The following is an 18,916-nucleotide window of genomic DNA, read 5'->3' on the forward strand; positions in this document are numbered from 1 at the left end:
GTTGTTTCTTTGGTTTTGCTATGATAACAATGGGCCACCATACTTAGGGAACATAAAGGCTCTAAAATCGGATGGGCTAATTCCCCTTCCTCTCTGAGGCCTTTCTGGTCCGGGAGGACCCTAAGAGACAATACTCTCCCAGTGACCCTGAAATCCCGGGAAGTGTAAAAGTCAGCGTCGATGACACATCTAGAAAGTTGGGCTTTTGTACTTTGTTTTTATTTCATATTAGACTCTTCAGGGTTGTTTGTGTACTGACGGCATGTAAACTGATCAGGAGAGTTCAGACATATTAATTTTTAACCAATGAAAGTAAATTACTTTTCATTTACTGCCACTGCAAGCGAAAGGAGAACGAAATAATTGTTTTAACACTTGCTATTGAATATGGTCCAGCGTATGATTTCTTAATGAAAGAAGACTTGGAAGGGAAGATCAATCTTCTTCTGTGATGGAAAATGCATCTGTGAAACCTTTTAGTGGTGGAGGAATTCATTTAATTTTAATATAATGAGGAGATAGAGAATGTTTTGTCATCTGGTGAATGAATTGAAGGAGCATGGCAGCTCTTATGACAGAAAGTCAATAGCGGGCTTAAAAGGTCATATGAACTACATTTTAATGCAAGTCTGTTCGCGTTGACTTTAATTATCAAGGATCGCGTTAGGGTTAAATTGAAGTGGAGAGGTGAGCAATCGAATACTCATTGTGGTCGTATACGCGATATCACTGGTTTACTCCAGACTCCAGAAGACAGAAGGAAGTTTATGTCTAATTAATCTTTCTTTACATGTTTGTTAATCCGTGGCGACTAAGCCACAGAGCAGCTCAATGGAAAAACACAGGAGAAACAAAGTTGGTGTCGTTTCTGCTGATAGTCAAGGAGGTGTACAATTGGCAATGGCTGAAGCAGACTCAACACAAAAGGTGAAAATTAAAGTTATGAAGCATATTAGCTAATAATTGAGAAGCTGAATAGTAGACAACGAAAAAGTGTTAATCTAATTGACACAGCGGTAAAGCGGCTTTGCATCTAATTTGCAGCGGAGTTAGCTGCTCAGAGAACGAGAGAGAGCATTTGTAGCCGAAAAATTTTGTCTTCCCCAGTGAAAAATTACATCAGTCCCATTCCTAGACTTAAAGTTCTACTGATTTGTCCATCTCTGCTAAATTATTATCCACCTCTTTATTGAGAATAGACGATAATATCTGCAACTTTTCCTTGAGAAATGTCGCCATATCTGATAAAATTTGACACAATATTATAGTTTAAAATATTTATATCCCTTGTAGGTTTAATCAGGTGTATCAGTTTGCTAATTGTTATCACATGTGTGGAGGTAATATAAATCAATAACTTAACCGCACTTATTCTTCTCTTCCTGAACATGATATACGTATTCACATTGAGAGTGAAGATAATGGTTGATGTAGTCTTTGAATAGGTCTGAAAGTGTCTGTAAAAGACTGTCAGTTTTGTTGGAGTAGTTATTTCTTTTCATGTGCAACTCTTTTTACATTGCTGCCAACTTAGCAGTATGCTGGATGCTTGTCACATGTGAATCTAGTAGTGGTCATACACACCATCCTTCAAGCACAATGGTAGAGCATCCAAGTACAGAATCAGAAGATCTTTGAGTTGAATTATTATGAAGGACTGAGATTTTTTTCAATCTCCTACACTCATGTGTAATGTTGATCATCCTTATTCACATGTTAATGAAGCCTTTGAAAAATTTTTTTCCAAACTAAGTATGACACTTGTAGTCACAAGAACTAAATCTTATCAGTTTTGCAGTGCTCTGAGCATGATAGAGTATAGTACTCAAGACAGCTAATTTTATTGTTTTGCTTTCATGTGTGTTACAACTTCATAAAGCTTAAAGTGAGAAAGAAAACAGAAAATTTTGTTCTGGTACATTAAACATTCCATTCCAAAAACCTGTGAAAGAGTGGAATATTTTGATCAGTAGCTTTCTGGAATTTTGCCTTTGTTCATCTTCGCAACAAACTCATGCCTTATAGGGTAACAAGAATTGTTTCCTCAAGGCAAAAAAAAAAGGGGTCTTAAATGCCTAAGCCAGAATGTGCATCAGAGTTGTTCAAACTATGACCTTGTATGTAAAACAAAAGAACTTGAAAAGGGAGAACACGTTTGCTTTTAATTAAGTGTCAGGTTTGATAGCTTGTTTACATAATAAGAACTATGGTGGAGTTAAAGGTTAATATAAAATTAATTTCAGCACAAGATGTTCATAGAAGTGTTTTCTCTTTGAATAAATTTAATTTTACCTTGTGAGTCCATCATGGGGTAGATACAAAGAAGTGGTTGCTAAAACTGATTTTTAAAGTAAAATTCCTTTGTTAATCATTTGTATATTATTGGAATAGTTGAAATGAGATTGACATGAAGCTGGTTGTGTACTGACAATGCTTCAATATATCATCAGAATTTACACAGCTTTCCACCTCAGTAACTTGTCCTTCAATAATCACACCTTTAATAAGTAGAGTATTTATTAATTGGGAGAACTATATCAGAGCTCAGCCATGGGTATTATCAATCATGGCAAAGTTTCAATAACAGTCACCTACTTCTAAGTGAGATTGAAAAGCATTAATCCTTATGTAGTGTACAAGTTAATTTTTGTAGAAAGATGATAATTCTATAAAGCTGTTTTTTTATCCTCTAAATCTAATTTACTAGATTGCCTTAATCCATACTGAATTGCAGTGGTAATTGTAAGATGTTATACCAATATGGGCATGACAACAGGATTGGTCTCTGGCAGAGCATGTTTTGCATTGTCAGCAATTCCATTCATGCCATTGTTTAGGGGTGCCCATGATCCTTGTGTGGAACAGCTCACTAGGGCATTGAAATAGTCATGGTTAGAGATTTAGCCTTGGGTTGTAGCTTCCCCTAGATTCAATAGAAATTTATATCTCCTAGTCAAGGAATGACTGGAATAAGTTTGGAAGTATACACTCAATTGCAAAACTGTTGACACCTAAAAAGCATGATCTAGGAATGATGAGATCCAATGGATTTATGGAAAATGTTCATGCAGATATATAATCAGTGATTCACTTTTCTCACTAATCATGAAAAACCTTTTTTATGGAAATCCTTTTCTCTCAGGAAAGCATCGATAGCTTTTATCAGTCACCACCTGCTAATGGTGTGTTACATGTAAATGAGTACCCAGAGAGCATTTAGGTTTCATTTAACCCTTTAACTCCAAAAATCTCTTTAGTAATTCACCTTTCTGTCTCCTAAATGATTCTCACTATGTTAGTTTCAAGAATTTGGTTATCGGATCAATTAGTAATCCCATAATTGATATTTTTCTTTATTCTTATCACTTGTCTGCATGATATTGTATAGATATGGTAAGGAGAAATTCTGTCTCAGTCACTCATGAGAGTAAAAGGGTAAAGTGTCAAAATTTTTTGCAATCAAGAGTATATTCTTTTAGTAATTACTTCACTTCTGAGTGTGTAGTAGTATTGTTCAGTTTTTTTGCTTTTTCTAGGAAGCATTCACCAAAAGTGCCTCACAGCAAAATCTGCTGCCTGTGGATGAAGAGGATTCTGCCTGTGACAAAGTGGTTGACATGAAAAGAAGGCGAAGGCTCACTTTTATCCTTCTTATCGCTGCCATAACTACAGTCCTTCTAGTGCTGGCTGCAACTATTCCTTTCTTACTTGGTGAGTCATCTCTAACATTGATTTATTTTTCATTTTCCCTGGTGACTTGACTTCTTGTGAGTTGCGAGGTAGAATCCCCAATCCCCAAAACATATTGGAGACCCTGGATAACTATCAGAATTAGAAAACTGTGAATTTTTTTTATTCTTACCTTTCCCTTTTTTGTTATGATTCCAGCATCTAAGAGTTCAAACAGTGAGCAATCAGGTGATAGTAGTACAAGCAAAGCCACTGGAAATGAATTGAAGTGTGAACCATTTTCACACACTTTGGAAGATGGTCACGTGGTTTGTAATGGAGAAACAATTGGCTCAAAATGCTGGACTGTCTGTATTGAGGGATTTGAAAAGGAAAATGAGTTGATCGGCAGTTTTGAATGCCAGGAAAGTGCAGAATGGAGTGGTGAGAGAACAAGATGTGTTCAAAAAGACTGTGGATCTCGTAATCAGGTTGTTGATTAAATTTTCAAATGTTTAACTAGTGGTGAAACATTTTTCTAGGTGATTTAATTTTCTGTGCCCTCTGTGAGGCATAAGGTCTATTTCTTGCCATAACCTTCTACTGTTTGGGTTTACAAGAACAAAATATTCTGACTACATAATGTCTGAGCATCTGAATCCAATTTTTCCAAAACCACTAACTTTCTAAATGACATAAAATTACTCCTTTATATATTGTGTGCAAGGAAGCAGTCAAGTCGAACTTGTGAATGTTTGTTGAGATTTATCATTCATTTTTTTAGGTGCCATATGCATCACAGAATTGTACTGGTACAAAATACAGGGATATTTGTAAAGTTCATTGCCTTGAAGGATATGAAAAGGAAAACTTATCAAGGGGAATTTACTCTTGCGAGGGAAATGGAGAATGGAGTGGAGAAGATACTAATTGTCTTCCCAAAGATTGTGGTGAACCTCTCCACCAGGTATATGAGCTAATATACTGAGCCCTCTGTGAGGTACCTTTAAGGTCTGTTAGGTTCTTACCATAACCTTCTACTGTTTGGGCATACAAGAGCAAAACATTCTGACTGCATAACGACTGAGCATCTGAATCCAATTTTCCCTAAACCACTAACTTTCTAAGCAATGTTAAATTACTTCTTTATATGTTGTGTGCAAGGAAGCAGTCAAGTCGAACATATGAATTTTTGTTTTGATTCATCATTCGTTTTTGGTAGGTGCCATATTATGCATCACAGAATTGTACTGGTACAAAATACAGGGATATTTGTACAGTTCATTGCCTTGAAGGATATAAAAAGGAAAACTTATCAAGGGGAATTTACTCTTGTGAAGGAAATGGAGAATGGAGTGGAGAAGATACTAATTGTCTTCCCAAAGATTGTGGTGTACCTCTCTATCAGGTATATGAGCTAAAATATTTACAGTTTAACCCTTTACACCCTAACATCAATATGCATATTCTCCATACTTTCTCTATACATTTCTCAAGGTTCTGAAAAGGAGAATTTGTTTAACCATCAAGAGCTTCTTGAGGTGTTGATCATTTCCCCCTATTTCCATGACCTAAATGTTTTATTCAGGGGTGATCTTGTAAGGAAATGTTAGATGTCAGATACTCTTAGGGATAAAGAGTTAAAAGGAATAGAATTTGAGACCAATAATTGTAATCTTGTTATCAATGTTCACTTGATTATCCAGTGATGCTTTCCGTGGTTGATTAAATTGTAAAACTGCGGTGATAACTTCATCATAAATTTTGGTAATCCACTCTCTTGTAATGGAATCTGAAATTCAAAGTCTGAGTTGCTGTATGTTACAGAAGACAGATCTAGAGTTTCTGTAAAATAAATGACCTTACAACTTCACAGGGTCCTGTTAAACCAGTGTAGTTGAGGATGATCTTGTGAACTGAACTCTTCCTTTGTCCTTATTATGAGGAACCTTTTGTGGAGCTACTAAATTGCACTGGCACAAAATACAAGGATACTTGTGATGTGAGCTGTGATAAGGAATTCAACCAAACTATTTCTTATGTGCAGTGTGGCTCAGATGGCTATTGGACAAGTCTTATTGGAGGTAAGGTAGTCATTGTTTCAATCTGGAAGAAAAACTTGCTGGGAAATATTTTCCTAATGTGTTTAGTTAGTACTTGAGAATTTTGAATTTGAAATCAAAATAAAACCAAATCATCTTTATGAAATTACCATAAAGTAAAGTGAAATAATATGTCTGTTAATTAGCCCAATGATTGTTGGTATTTTATGGTCAGGTAAAAAGGTCTTGTGCTTACTTTCTGTTATAACTGAAACGAGCAAGGCACATCTCAATTAGAGTCAAACAGATGATTAATGTTCACAGATTCTTTGAAAATTAGATCTGTTTTCAGTCATTATAATTGCAGAAATCAAATCTGTAGAATACAAGAGGTCTCTATCTTCTCTAAAGCCACAATAGAGAAGCTATTTTATACACAAAAAAAAAATTTAGACATCAATGAGCTAATTCCTTCCTCCTATGTAAAAGAGAGGCACTAACAATTGATATTTTCGTGAATATTTGAGAGAACAGTCATTATTTCATTGGGTGCAGTTGCCATGTGGTGCAGGCAGGGGCATAAACCTGGATTTTTTCTTGGAGATCACAACCACAATTATATTTTTACCCACTCAGAACTGATTGTTTATTTATCAATGTCTTCAGCTTGTATCATCAGTGATATTTGTACCATATGCAACAAAGTAAATGGCTCCTGTGTCCAACAACCAAACAACCTGCAGTCCCCATGTCTTTGTAACCTGGGTTTTGCTGGTAACGGTAAATATTGTGAGCAAGATTCTGACTTGGATGGTTTTCCTGATGTCCAGTTACCTTGCCAATCACTGGATTGCAAGATCGACAATTGTCAATTCATTCCCAACAGTGGACAAGAGAACAATGATGCGGATGATCTTGGTAATGTTTGTGACATTGATGATGACAATGACAACATCACAGATACCATGGATAACTGTCAGTTTAAGGCCAATTCAAATCAAGAAGACAAAGATGGCGATGGCTTGGGGGATATATGTGACAATTGTATTGACGTTCCCAATCTAGACCAGAAAGACAGTGATGGTGATGGAACAGGTGATGCTTGTGAGAGCCGTGATTTGGACAACGATGGCATAAAAAATGGGGACAACTGCCCTCTTGTGCCAAACCCAAAGCAGGAAGACACTGATGGTGATACTGTGGGGGATACATGTGATAACTGCATCAATGTGTATAATATTGATCAGAATGACACTGACCAGGATCTTATTGGGGATGCATGTGAGGACATGTCAGATGCAGATCAAGATGGCATAAGTGATGGTATTGACAACTGTAAAGATGTTCCCAATGGGGATCAGGTCAGATATGAAACTCCTGGTTCATTTTTCATTTGGTTAAATTGTCATCTCTGGGAAATCTAACTGTCTAGTAGTTTAACTTTCAGTCACTTAGGTCTCAAAGCAAGATTATTGTTAGATGGCTGAGCTTAGTAGGTTAGAGAGATAACTGAGTTGTCATTTCAGTAGCCTTTTCCAGGAATAGGCAAAGTGAGAGAAAATGGGCGAGACTTCTCCTGAAAATCCTGCTGACTTTTTTTCACTCACACGTTTGTTTGTCTCCTCTAACTACAGAAGCCTGGCAAAGTCTATGATTTTGGCCAATTGCCCAGCCAGAAAGTTGGTCAGTCAGTTTAAGTCAGTCAGTCAGGTTGGTTGTGCGGATCAGTCTCTCATTTATTCATTCAGTCAGTTAGTTAAGGAAGTCAGTTACCCACTCTTCTTTAGTTACATTGGTAGACTAATCTTCTGTTCTATCTGTAGCTTGATAGTGACAATGATGAACTTGGAGACGACTGTGATAAGGATAAAGATGGAGATGGTGTTATGAATATTGATGACAACTGCCCTATTATGCCTAATGAGAATCAGGTATGCCTGTCCATGACTTTTCTGCCCTAAAATCTGCAGCTATTTTACTCTAAGGAGTTACTTAGAAGTGACCTCAATACACTACAGCCAGACAGGTGATGAGTATGAAGGAAACTCACTGAGGAACACCACTTGAGTTAGCACCAAATCTCATTACTGATGTTACAATCAATGGATTGAAGACTGCCTAGAGAATTATTGTAAAGATCTCAAGAGTGAAATCTCTGTGAAATCTGGAAGAAATCATTGGAAAGTGGTGTAATTATCTTACAGGCTGACAGTGATGGTGACAATATTGGTGATGCATGTGTAGTTGATACAGATGGTGACTCTATTCCTGATAGTCAGGTATGTCCAATTAAGTACATTCTTCATTTTGTAAAGCAAAAGTTTCATGGGTGGTCATTATCCCTAATATTGTAAGAGGGATCAGCTTGTCACTTTATTTATGGTTACCGTAACATTTACATTTAACCCATGAACAGTATATCATTTCCATGGAAAACTCTCCAAAACCACAGTTATACTGTAAGATACTTAAATTTACCGAATTATGGTTATTTTATGATTATTGGTTTTATTTTGTTTTTTTTTTATTTTTTTGGCTATTTTACAGGATGATTATCCAGTCAACAAGTTTTTAAACAAAACAGACTTCAGTGTGTATCAGGAAGTGATTTTAGATGGTGTGGGAAATGTTCAGAAGCCTCCTAAGTGGATGGTTTATGACAATGGAAGAGAAATTGTCCAAACTGTTAATGGGTAAATAATATATTTTTTCCTTGCCTATTACTCAAAATTAAAGGTGCTAATTATATATAAGTCAAACATTTAGCCTACAATCTTCAGAAACAGTTTTGGAGCAGTGGTTGAAAATGAAAACATTTTAAAACCATGAAGCCTAGAGTACCCTGTTCCCCATTGAAAATGTTGATAACAGTTTTTTTTAAACTTTGCTAGGGGGGATCAGGCAAGGGGGGTGTAGAGCCTCTATGAGAATGTTTTTGAAAATAGATAAAGGGCATACTTGATACCAGGGTTTACGCAAAATAGCCTGAAAGTTTGAATTATGAATCTATAAAATCATCTGCTTTTTTGCTTCTTTGTGAACAACTTGGAAAGTTAGAAAATGTGGGAGTATAACCCTTTAACTCCCAAGATCTCATTGGTAATTCTCCTTACTGTCTCCCATACAGTTCTTGTGATGATAGTTTAGAGAATTTGGTATTGGATCAATTTAATCTCCTAACTGATATTTTTTTTATTCTCATCACTTGTCTGCTTGATATTGTATTGATAATGTATGGAGAAATTCTGTCTTGGTCACTCATGGAATTTAAAGGGTTAACCTAGCTTTCTTTCCTAATATCTTTGCTTACTGATTTTGTGTTCTTGAGCAGAGAGTTGCAAAGTTTTGTCCCCTGCTGAATCAAGCAGTAGATCTTTTATTTTGTTTAATGCAAAAAATTGTCAATCTAGAGCATGAAACTCCCAAAGAATTTTATATTTCATGGTAGGGTGCAATGACTGTAATAAAATGAACCTAATGTTTCTGTGTCATGTGTGTTTTTTTAGGAATCCTGGTCTTTTAATAAGTTTCACAAAATTTGGACATGTAGATTACCGTGGAACTTTTTTTATATCTGACACAAAGGATGATGACATTGCTGGTGTAGTGTTTGGCTATCAGAGTAATAGGTGAGGCACATTGACAAGGACAAACTTTGACTCTTCCAAAGTTGTCCTTTATTACCTATTTTAAATATTACCAGTTAAATATTAGTTCAAGGACTGCTGTTGTGGGATAATTTATAAGTAGTCTCTTCATTGCCTTTTTGATAACATTTGAAGTGCCCCAATATTTGACATTCAGTTGATTTTATACAATAAAATTGACCTACAATTTTTCTTTCTCTCTTAGGCATTTTTATGTATGTTCTTGGAAGAAAAAGACCCAGTCCTACAATTTTAAAGAAAATTTGACTTATCCAAGATCTGTTGCAAGACAAGGCATAAATCTTATGGTATATGGTCTGAGATACTATCAGATGCATGTGCAGTAAAACCAATTTTCATAAACATTGTTTTAGTCCTTACAGGTTGCAATAATCTTGAGGCACTTGGCATTTTTTTTTTCAACCATTTATGTGAGATAATTTTGTTTGTCTACAGGTGGTTGACTCAAGTACAGGACCTGGTGAGAATCTTCGTGATGCTTTGTGGGAGACTGGGAACACCATGAATCAAACTCATCTTCTGTGGTATGACAATGGCCCCAAGTGGGCTGCAGGAGTGGCATATCGTTGGAGAATACTGCATGACCCAGACTCTGGAAGGATCCGTGTGCGTTGGTACAGGGTAAGTTTTGAAAAATTTTGCAATGAATTGTACATTCTACACTGATTGTCAGTTCTTAATGCATCAGTCTGAAGTTGTCTGACAGCTGGACAGTACCCATTCTTACCATCAGATACAGAACTGTCATCACCCATAACCAACATGCTTTTCATTTCTGTTTTGCTGTGGTAGGGAGGAAAGCTGTTAGCAGACTCAGGGAACATAATAAACAAACGTTATAATGGTGGCCGCCTGGGGATGTACGTCTTTTCACAGGAAGGAGTACACTATTCAAAGTTATATGCAGGATCACCTAAAGTGAGATTCATTTTATTGATTACATTGATGTCATTTTGTTTGAGCAATGTTAAACCAAACCAAAGCAGTCATAAAGGAGACTCAGATAAAAAGAAAATATGAATTAGAGCCAATGAAAAAACTAGGGAACTGAGTCAAACACGAGAAAATGAAAGTGGCCAAGATGCAGCAGGGTTTAGTTTTGCAGCTGATTGCTTGGAAGGGTGGTGCTAGTCTCTCTGACAAAGAACTATGACCTCTCCCCCTTTTTTTGTCAACAGATTAGTGACTTTTCCATAAGCTTCAATGGCAGTGGTGGTAAGGTAGACTTAGGAGGGATCAGTGATCTACTAGGAGGCTCTGGAAGTATCACTGTAGCTGCTTGGATATGGATACTGGGTCCAAAGTGAGTACCCCAAAAGATTTATTTTAACAATACCTTGTAAAAAGTGATTTCCTTGAGAAAGATATTTTGTGTTGAGACTACTTTTAAACTTGTTGATAAATAGGAACTTGAGAATCCTCTGGTATCACAATGTGGTTTGTTAAATTGAACTTAGAGTTCAAGGTCATTTTCAAAAGAAAACTTTGAATAAGTTATCTTCTGGTGGATTGCTGGTGGCCTTTATACCTGGAAATATTTTTTTTAGTTTGCATTATTATTCTTATTTGACTATGGTCAAAAGTTGAGCATTAAACTATTACAGTCTTTCATCTCTTTCAGTGGAAAGGTGATTTGTGATCTGCCTCCAATCAACTTTGGTTCCATGCACCCTGATTTGGGGTTTTTCACACAGTCATCAGATGATGATAGGGATTGGACACTAAAAAAAGGGGGAACTCCAACTCTAAAAACTGGTCCATCTGCTGACCACACCACAGGCTCAGGGTATTATGCTTTTTTGGAGACATCAGGGATAACAATTGGCAGTAGGGTTAGTAAAATTGAAAGGATAGAGTCAAAACTCTCCAATTAATTCCCCCTTACAATAGTAATTTACTAATAATGTTGTCAAACAGTGAGATGATAAGAATGAAGGAAAAGTTATGGCCACTGAAAGATATCTAGCAGCCTTCTGTAACTTGCAGCATTTTCAGGGTACTTCTCTTACTCTTGGATACAATGTATTTGTTCCTCCTTGACAGAAAACATTTGTCTAATCTTTATTTTTAACCACATCCTCAATAAAACGAAAGCTCATTTTAAAAGCTTTTTATTACTTTTTAGAATTTATTGCTGTGCACATATTAGAAATACTGCAGAACCTAGCTCCTGTTTTGATTTTTCTGCCTATTTTGTATGTGGGTTCATGTGAATGGCACATTCCATTTTTTAGACCCTGTCACTTCCAATAAAAATTTACTCTTCAGTGACAAGTTGTTTCCAGGTAGTGCCATGTCTAGAATCCATCATTTAAGGGGTTAATTTTTGTAAGAAGGATTTTTCACAAAAAGAAAAAACAACAACAACAACAACAACACACATACCCCTCTACATAAAAGTGTTACTGAAAATAAATGAGGAATACATGTATATTACAGGCTTAGTTAGTTGACTCACCAATGGGTGGACTTGAACCCGACTGCTCTTAATTAAGTTAACTAACTGTGAGTTAGCAATCCCCAACTCCAATGAAATGGCAATTTATCTAAGCTGTTATTTTAAGAAATGTTCTGTTAACCCTATAACTCCCATGAGTGACCAAGACAGAATTTCTCCCTACAATATCAATACAACATCAAGTAGAAAAGTGATAAGAATAAAGAAAAATATTAATTAAGGAACTATTAGTTGATCCAATGTTAAATTCTCCATACTAATGTCACAAGAACTATATGGCAGACAGTAAGGAGAATTACTAATGAGATCTTGAGAGTTAAAGGGTTAAGACCAACCTTAAACTTATTTAAAAAGTAGTATTTTGTGTAACTACACAACTATGTATCCTATTTCACAGACCAATGCCACTTGTATTGCACCCATACCTCTGTCACTGCATGACTTATGAACAACCCTATCTGGGTTCCCTCTCTATGGGGTAGGAAGGGGGTGTGTTGTACTTGTATTAATGCAATATCACTGGAAAATTTTGTTTTTTTTTAGGCCTCTTTTGAAACCCCTTGGTTTGCTGCAGGTGAGGGGTGTAACATGACTTTTTTCTATCATATGAATGATCGTTCTAACAACAAGGAAATGGGGAGCCTAGCTGTGGAGGTTAAAACAGTAGATCAGACTTGGTTCATGGTATTTAGGAAGGCAGGAGATCAAGGCGACATTTGGCATCAAGGAACCATAGATCTTTCAGTAAGGCACCTCTCTCTCCATCATTATAATATATTTTTTTAACAATTTGCCAAAATGTTTCTAGAAATATTGAGCAATACCAATTTGAAATGATGTTCTTCAGTGGGTGATATCTCCACAAGGAAACAGCCATGCCCATTGATTTGTAAAATTGGAAATTATTTTTGACTTATACAAGTTCTAAAATTCTAGCAAAAAAAAACTGCTACCTAGGAACTTATACCTGGAAAAGTGTGGAGACTTAACATTAAATTTTGAAAGAATGGGAAGAAGTCTGAAGTTTTTCTTCAAGCTGCAGCAATTGCTTAGTTTCTGTGCAAAATCTTGCTGAATTTTAGTTTGTTTACAAATATGTGTACAAACCCTGAAAAGTAAATAGTAATTTAGTGTCTTGATTGACAAAAAAAATTATGCTGAACATATGGATACAGGTAACTTGAGAGCTTTCTTTATCCTGAACATAAATGAGATATGAAAAGTCAGGTCACTAAGATCTCTGGCTGTCAGGTCAATATAACTTGTGCATTCATTTGCAATCCCTTCTGGAATATCACAGTCTTTGAGTTTAATACCAAGCACCATCCCATCCATCTTTCCCTCAATAGCATCCAAGATTTCTTGACAGAACGGCTCTTGAAAAAGCTCTGGTGTGAAAACAACTATCATGCGAGAAGTTTTTCTTGACATCTGCCTGTTTGTAGTGATGTTATATCTGTTTGCCTCCATCATTCCAATTATCCATCTTTTTACCCACAGTCTTTCCTTTTTACTGTGGTATATGTGAACTTGAGAATCCTCTGGTACTAAAGTATGAAAAAAAAAATTGATTTATATTTAAAGGCATGCCAATTTAATATCTTGCTTTGTGTGCTTTCTGCAATCTTTTTTCATACTTTAAATAATCATGTAGTTGTCTATGGTTTGCTATGTTGCCATGATATGGTGTAGCAGTGTTTGATTTTGACAACTCTAAATTGTTATACATGGTGTCACTCTCTGCATAAATCTCTTGAATTGTGTAAACTCAAAAAATATTTTCATTTCATAAGTTTGGTATTGCAACAGGCTATTAGTTTAAAATTAAACATCATGCAGCCTACAAGATTTTTGTTGTGTGTCATAATACAATCTTGGACAAAATAGAACAGAGCATAAAATGAACTAACATATTTCTGGATCAATGGGTGGCTTAGATGTCTTCATCCTCAGTGGATATCTTGCACTGCTGCTGGGTGTCCAACGACGCAAATCTGGCTGCCACTCATTCATGCCATTCAGTGAGAATACACCATTGTCCAATAACCACTGCCGATGTGCAGTTCTATACCTTACAGCTTGATTATCTCCTTGAGTTGAAAATTCATCAAATTCTGGAAGAAAAAGCATATATTTCCAAATTTAAATGATAGTTCCTTTTGTCGTGCTGATTAGGGATATGAAACAAACTTTGGGGCACATGAATCACTTCTACTTTAAAGAGAAAATGTTTGACAGGTCATTAATTAATATGATTAATAATCAACATTTTACAGTGTAACACATGATTGATATCATTACCTACACATTCTTTAGGATATCCTCTTGAGGCAAGGCTTCTATTGGCCAGTTTTCTCTGCTTGCGTCGTTTCTCACTGTACTGGCTGTCATAGTTTGATGTACTTGTGCATGTATTGCTGCGCTCGGTTAAGTTTTCTTTGGCTGAGACATCCTTACTCGTGTATTTTTGTGGACTTTCAGAGGACATGATAAAGCTGGCAAAGGAAGAATGATTAAATTAATTATATTTTCATTCCCTTTTTTTTGTAAATAATAATACTATTGTCTTAATTCACATTTTTTTTGATACTGATAGTTCAAGGAATTAAATCTGATATGATGCAAGTTGGGTATTCCTTTTAATTAGTTGGCTCAAAATCTTTCAGTTGAATTTTTTTATATAGTACTAAAAGAAAGTTTGGTATTTTTCTTGTCATGAAATAATGAATTAATCAACCCTCCAAACGATATCTTACAATACAAGCTTGTTTCTCCTGATATGTAGGCTAAATTATGGTTGTGAAGAAAACCTGTGGCAGTATAATATATTGACATAAAATAATTTTTATTATATGCCCTCTATTACCCAATGCAAGTTAACAGTGAAATAATGTTTAGTTATTATTTCTAGATCTCAGAGTATTATCTGAAAATTGTTTGAAGATTTGTGAAACTTTTGACACATTTCCCCACATTTTTACTCTCTATATGGATAAATTTTCACTTTAGCTTTGTTATCTACTGCTAATGCATAAAAATATCTTAAAACTTGTCTGAGATAGGTATTCAAAATATTTCTTCAAAATATTTTGTAAATTATTTTACTTACCTTGAACTTCAGGGGAACTTGATAAACTGTTGTGAGATTTTATCTCCATGGAAATTCATTTTATTTTTAGTATATAGTTATTCAAAATTCCAATTCCAACAATTCCATATTATCTTATTGGTTGAACATATTTTGGACTTCTTAATTATTTCCCTTTGTTGTTTTGATCTGAAAATATTTTCTCACAACTTTTCTGTGATTACTGATAATTTTGCTGTTGAGAGAATTTTAAAATATAGTAGTTTTGCATTCATAGTGAAAAGCAGGTGACAAGATTGTTTTATGTTCTGGTCATAAAATATTCATTATGTTAAAGCTTTACATCTGTGCCTAGGGTTTGAATAATGAATTTTTGTGTAAACTAGTATGTAACTAGAACTTGGGTCAACTTTAAAATGTATCTTTACCTTTATCACAATATTTCACAGATATGATTTTTCTGTGTTTAATTAATTTATATCATTTTTTTTTTTCATTCTTGCCACAGTCATGTGAAATTAGAGAAGAGTTAAGATTAGATCCCTAACTACAGATGGTTATGTTCACCCAGGATGAACATATTTGGCATTAATATGAAAATTACAATTTTTTTTCAATTTAATATCTAATTTTTTTGAAAAAGTTTTAGTTTTATGTTTTGAATTGGGTTGGGCAAAAATATAATTTTGTCAAATTCCTTTTTTCCCTAACAGTTATGTTATGAAAAAACCCTGACCAAGTGAAAATCTAATCATCCTATTATTGTTGTTGGAACTTTTCTCTTAATGCTGTGTTTTTGTCTTAATCAGGCTTACGAAGGACTTGTGGCTGTGCGATTTACTGCAGCCAAAGGAAAATCTCACAGGAGTGATATTGCCTTAGATGATATTGTGTTTAGGTAACCCAATTATCCATGGACTATAAAATTAATTGAATTGTCATTTAACTCCATCCCTGTGATTCTCAATGCAATACTACTGTACAATTGTTATATTCATCCCTTTTCTTTTTCTTGTTTTAGTGCAAAATGTGGCTCTGCAAAGGCCTGTATTAATAATTCAGATACAAATCCCATCTTTGGTTCAAAAAAGGGAAGGTCAGGTATGAGCATGTAAAACTTATTACTGTACTTAGTGTGTGCAAAAAATGTTTTTCTTTTCCTTTTTTTTTTTTAATTTTGTGAAGATGAGGTTGGGATTATGGTTGGCTTCCCACAATCAGCTAGTTGCAAGTTCCACTGTCCTACAATTTACAATCTGACCTCATAATACTTAAATATCTTACTTGTATAGGAGTACAATTGTCAGTGGGCAACACTGGCATGCTGGGTAACATATCCTTTGCATACAACACCTGGACACATGTGGCTTTTCAGTACAACAATCAAACTAAACAGCAGGTGAGGGTTTTTTTTTTGTTTTTTTTTTCAGTCTGGTGATGAAGCAGCAATACATGCAATTATCCTCTTTGGTTACTGATTGTTTGCCAAGTGGTCAGAGATAACCCATCCTTATTAAAGAATCAAATTAAAGCAAATCAACAAAAAATTAAGAAACAAAAGCCCTACAAGTCTAAGCCGAGTAAAACTGTTGGTGCCTTTTGTTTGAGAAACTGGAATAAGAAAAAAACTGAATTTCAAAAAAATTAAGTTAGTGAGAACACATAACAATAGAACAGTTAATAGTCAAGAATTATCATTTTTTGGAAACTTCTGTTTGTGAATGAACAAAAAACTGTGAATTGTATTTCCCTGTGCTTGGAATGGAAGGTTCAGTATTGCAATATTAAATATTACAATATATAACATTACAACAATTTAATATTGTCCTGATTTACTCTGATTTTTTTCTTCAGACTCTTTATATGAATGGCAGAGTGGCTCAACAAGAAAGCAATGTGTCATCCCTTTTGGTGTCAACAAACCTCCTCTTGGGACAGAATGGCCTCGATCATACAACAGGGCAGATGGATGAGGTAGTGAAATGGCGATAGTTTTTTAGGACATCTTTCTCTGTTTCCAAACAGACTGAAGGGCTTGGTTGAAAGCTGTGCAAAGTGGAAAAACTGCTTCTTTTTATCTTAAAGGCCAATTGCCTATGACTTTCAAATTATTGGACAAACATTTCAAAATTTAATTTTTATTGCAACTTTTGGACCAAAACTAAACTGAGATTTCTACAAAATAGGTATGGGTCATCCATCATGATGAAATGTAGTGAGTGCAAAGTGTATAAATTTGCTTTTTTCACATACACAAATTATCTCATTTTGAAGGTCCAGATTTGGAACACTGCGGTCAATGTATCAACTATTTATGACAAGTACTTGAGAGGCACTGAAGAAGGACTGGTTAGATATTTCAAGTCAGTTGGAAATGTTTTGATCTCAATAGATTACTTTTAATTAACTTAAATATCATAGTAGAAAACCTTAGCTTTTTAATAGATTAAGTTCAACTTCTCTTAGTTACATAATTAAAACACTGAAGTAGATTTCACACAATTAAATTTTGTTAGGCCAATTCAAATGAAATGTTGTTATTGGTTTGTTTTATTTGCTAGGTCTCCATAACATTCTTAGAAACATTTAATAAGGTATTTTCAAGATTGGATTTTGTGTTTCATCTTTTTAACAAACTTCTCTATAATACTCTTTCATCCAGGTGTAACGAAGGGGAAGGGAAGCTATTAAAAGACAGTTCTTCATCAAAGAGGCATGTTATTCTTCAGGAAACAAACTGGCTTTCCTCATCTTTGGAGCTTAACAAGAACTAGATGCAGCCACCCTGAGACATGTTTGACATGGGACAATTTCATAAGTTACAAGAACCTAAGGCAGAGCTAGAGTTCAGGATTGTACCTTTTTTCAGAAACAAACTGCAATGACTTTTCAGGAATTTTCCATGACTTAGATCGATTTTTCCATGGCTCCAAATTTCACCTTGCACCCAAGATTTCAAAACCAATTCTCCTTGTTCTTATGACATTAATTCTTAAAACTTTTAGAATTAACTTTTTAAGAAGATTCTAGGACTGTCCAGGACCTATACTCTTTTTCCAGGACCTTTCAGTCCTGGAAATTGTCAAAATAAAATTCTAGGACTTTTCAGGTTTTCAAGGACCAGTATGAACCTTGGGAGTTGTTTAATATAAGCTAGAATCACTCCTAAACTGGTTTCCTCAATGTTAGAGCATAATAAGGACTTCTAAAAAATGACAATTCCATAACTTACAAGGACCTTAGGCGGTACTCCACTAGCTTGAAATTATTAAAAATCCCATGATTCAAGATAAATTGCATAGTAGCCCCAAGTTTCACCCATTGTGAACACTTCTGTAAAAAATAATGCAACATAGATACATACATTTAAGAAGCGAGTCTGAGTGAAAGAAGTCACGACACAAGTACACAATATTAAATAAAGTAGACTTAATAGGATTCTCTGCCCACAATAGGGGCCACTATTTGTAACTTGACCTAGCCTATGAGCACTTTGGCTCATTATTAGCATCTAGGGATAGGCTTTTCTTTGCCTGCAGGAAATAAGTTGACTTTGCGCATCATGAGCTAGTGAGATGTCTGTAAGGGGGCTAGCACTTTAATTAGTGCTAAGTGTCTACCCCAGTCATTTCAAATCTTCCTGCAGGCCAGAGGGACATGTCCTGCAGCACTTATAAAGATGAGAGCCTACTTGCATGCTGAAGTAAAGTTTGTCTGAACCACTTGTATTGTATTCATAATGGATATCATTCATGCGCATTGGCCTTAGTGAAGAGCAGCTTTGGTGCTGTAGACTATATACACAAAACAAGCACCAATACCATACATACAAAATATCATGAAACTGGTACAAAAGATTGAAATAAATAGACACAGAAATACTTTTCTGCTTTTCCATGTTTTAAAGTTGGTCTCCTGTATAGCACCAGCCTTAAAAGTATTGTAAAATCAATATACTGCGTTCAAGGGAAGGTACAGTGAAGGAACTAGC

General features: G+C 35.2%; 2 protein-coding genes across 3 annotated transcripts; one reads left to right on the forward strand and one right to left on the reverse strand.

Annotated features, from left to right (window-relative positions):
- Positions 1-140: 140 nt before the first annotated feature.
- LOC113685992 (thrombospondin-2) lies at positions 141-18,806 on the forward strand. Its single transcript, XM_089190135.1, has 23 exons — positions 141-927; positions 3,537-3,711; positions 3,889-4,160; positions 4,454-4,636; positions 4,892-5,077; positions 5,615-5,753; positions 6,378-7,072; positions 7,535-7,642; positions 7,916-7,990; positions 8,259-8,404; positions 9,218-9,340; positions 9,564-9,666; positions 9,815-10,000; positions 10,172-10,297; positions 10,558-10,682; positions 11,001-11,211; positions 12,381-12,581; positions 15,735-15,823; positions 15,947-16,026; positions 16,218-16,324; positions 16,780-16,899; positions 17,200-17,288; positions 17,588-18,806. Exons 1-23 carry the CDS (start codon positions 832-834, stop codon positions 17,697-17,699), a joined length of 3,747 nt encoding a protein of 1,248 aa, XP_089046261.1. The 5' UTR covers positions 141-831; the 3' UTR covers positions 17,700-18,806.
- Positions 11,416-15,073, reverse strand: LOC113685979 (uncharacterized). Of its 2 annotated transcripts, XM_089190141.1 has the most exons (4): positions 14,947-15,073; positions 14,139-14,332; positions 13,748-13,951; positions 11,416-13,384 (listed from the first exon to the last, which is right to left on the reverse strand). In XM_089190141.1, exons 2-4 carry the CDS (start codon positions 14,323-14,325, stop codon positions 12,990-12,992), a joined length of 786 nt encoding a protein of 261 aa, XP_089046267.1. In that variant the 5' UTR covers positions 14,326-14,332; positions 14,947-15,073; the 3' UTR covers positions 11,416-12,989. The 2 variants fall into 2 exon arrangements, with proteins under 2 accessions (XP_089046267.1, XP_027059369.2); XM_027203568.2 differs by having other exon boundaries at positions 14,139-14,974.
- Positions 18,807-18,916: the final 110 nt, after the last annotated feature.

This window comes from Pocillopora damicornis, chromosome 12 (genome assembly GCF_964200805.1).
Source record: "Pocillopora damicornis chromosome 12, jaPocDami1.2, whole genome shotgun sequence".
Taxonomy (NCBI): Eukaryota; Metazoa; Cnidaria; class Anthozoa; order Scleractinia; family Pocilloporidae; genus Pocillopora; species Pocillopora damicornis.

Excerpts from the sequence above, each read along its gene's own strand:
- LOC113685979 (XM_089190141.1), bottom strand. The coding sequence starts at position 14,325 with ATGTCCTCTGAAAGTCCACAAAAATACACGAGTAAGGATGTCTCAGCC. Across the intron at positions 13,952-14,138 it reads ATATCCTAAAGAATGTGTAG|AATTTGATGAATTTTCAACT; the intron begins GTAATGATATCA and ends TTTTTCTTCCAG. Across the intron at positions 13,385-13,747 it reads ACCCATTGATCCAGAAATAT|TACCAGAGGATTCTCAAGTT; the intron begins GTTAGTTCATTT and ends TTCATACTTTAG.
- LOC113685992 (XM_089190135.1), top strand. The coding sequence starts at position 832 with ATGGAAAAACACAGGAGAAACAAAGTTGGTGTCGTTTCTGCTGATAGT. Across the intron at positions 8,405-9,217 it reads ATTGTCCAAACTGTTAATGG|GAATCCTGGTCTTTTAATAA; the intron begins GTAAATAATATA and ends GTGTTTTTTTAG. Across the intron at positions 9,341-9,563 it reads TTTGGCTATCAGAGTAATAG|GCATTTTTATGTATGTTCTT; the intron begins GTGAGGCACATT and ends TTTCTCTCTTAG.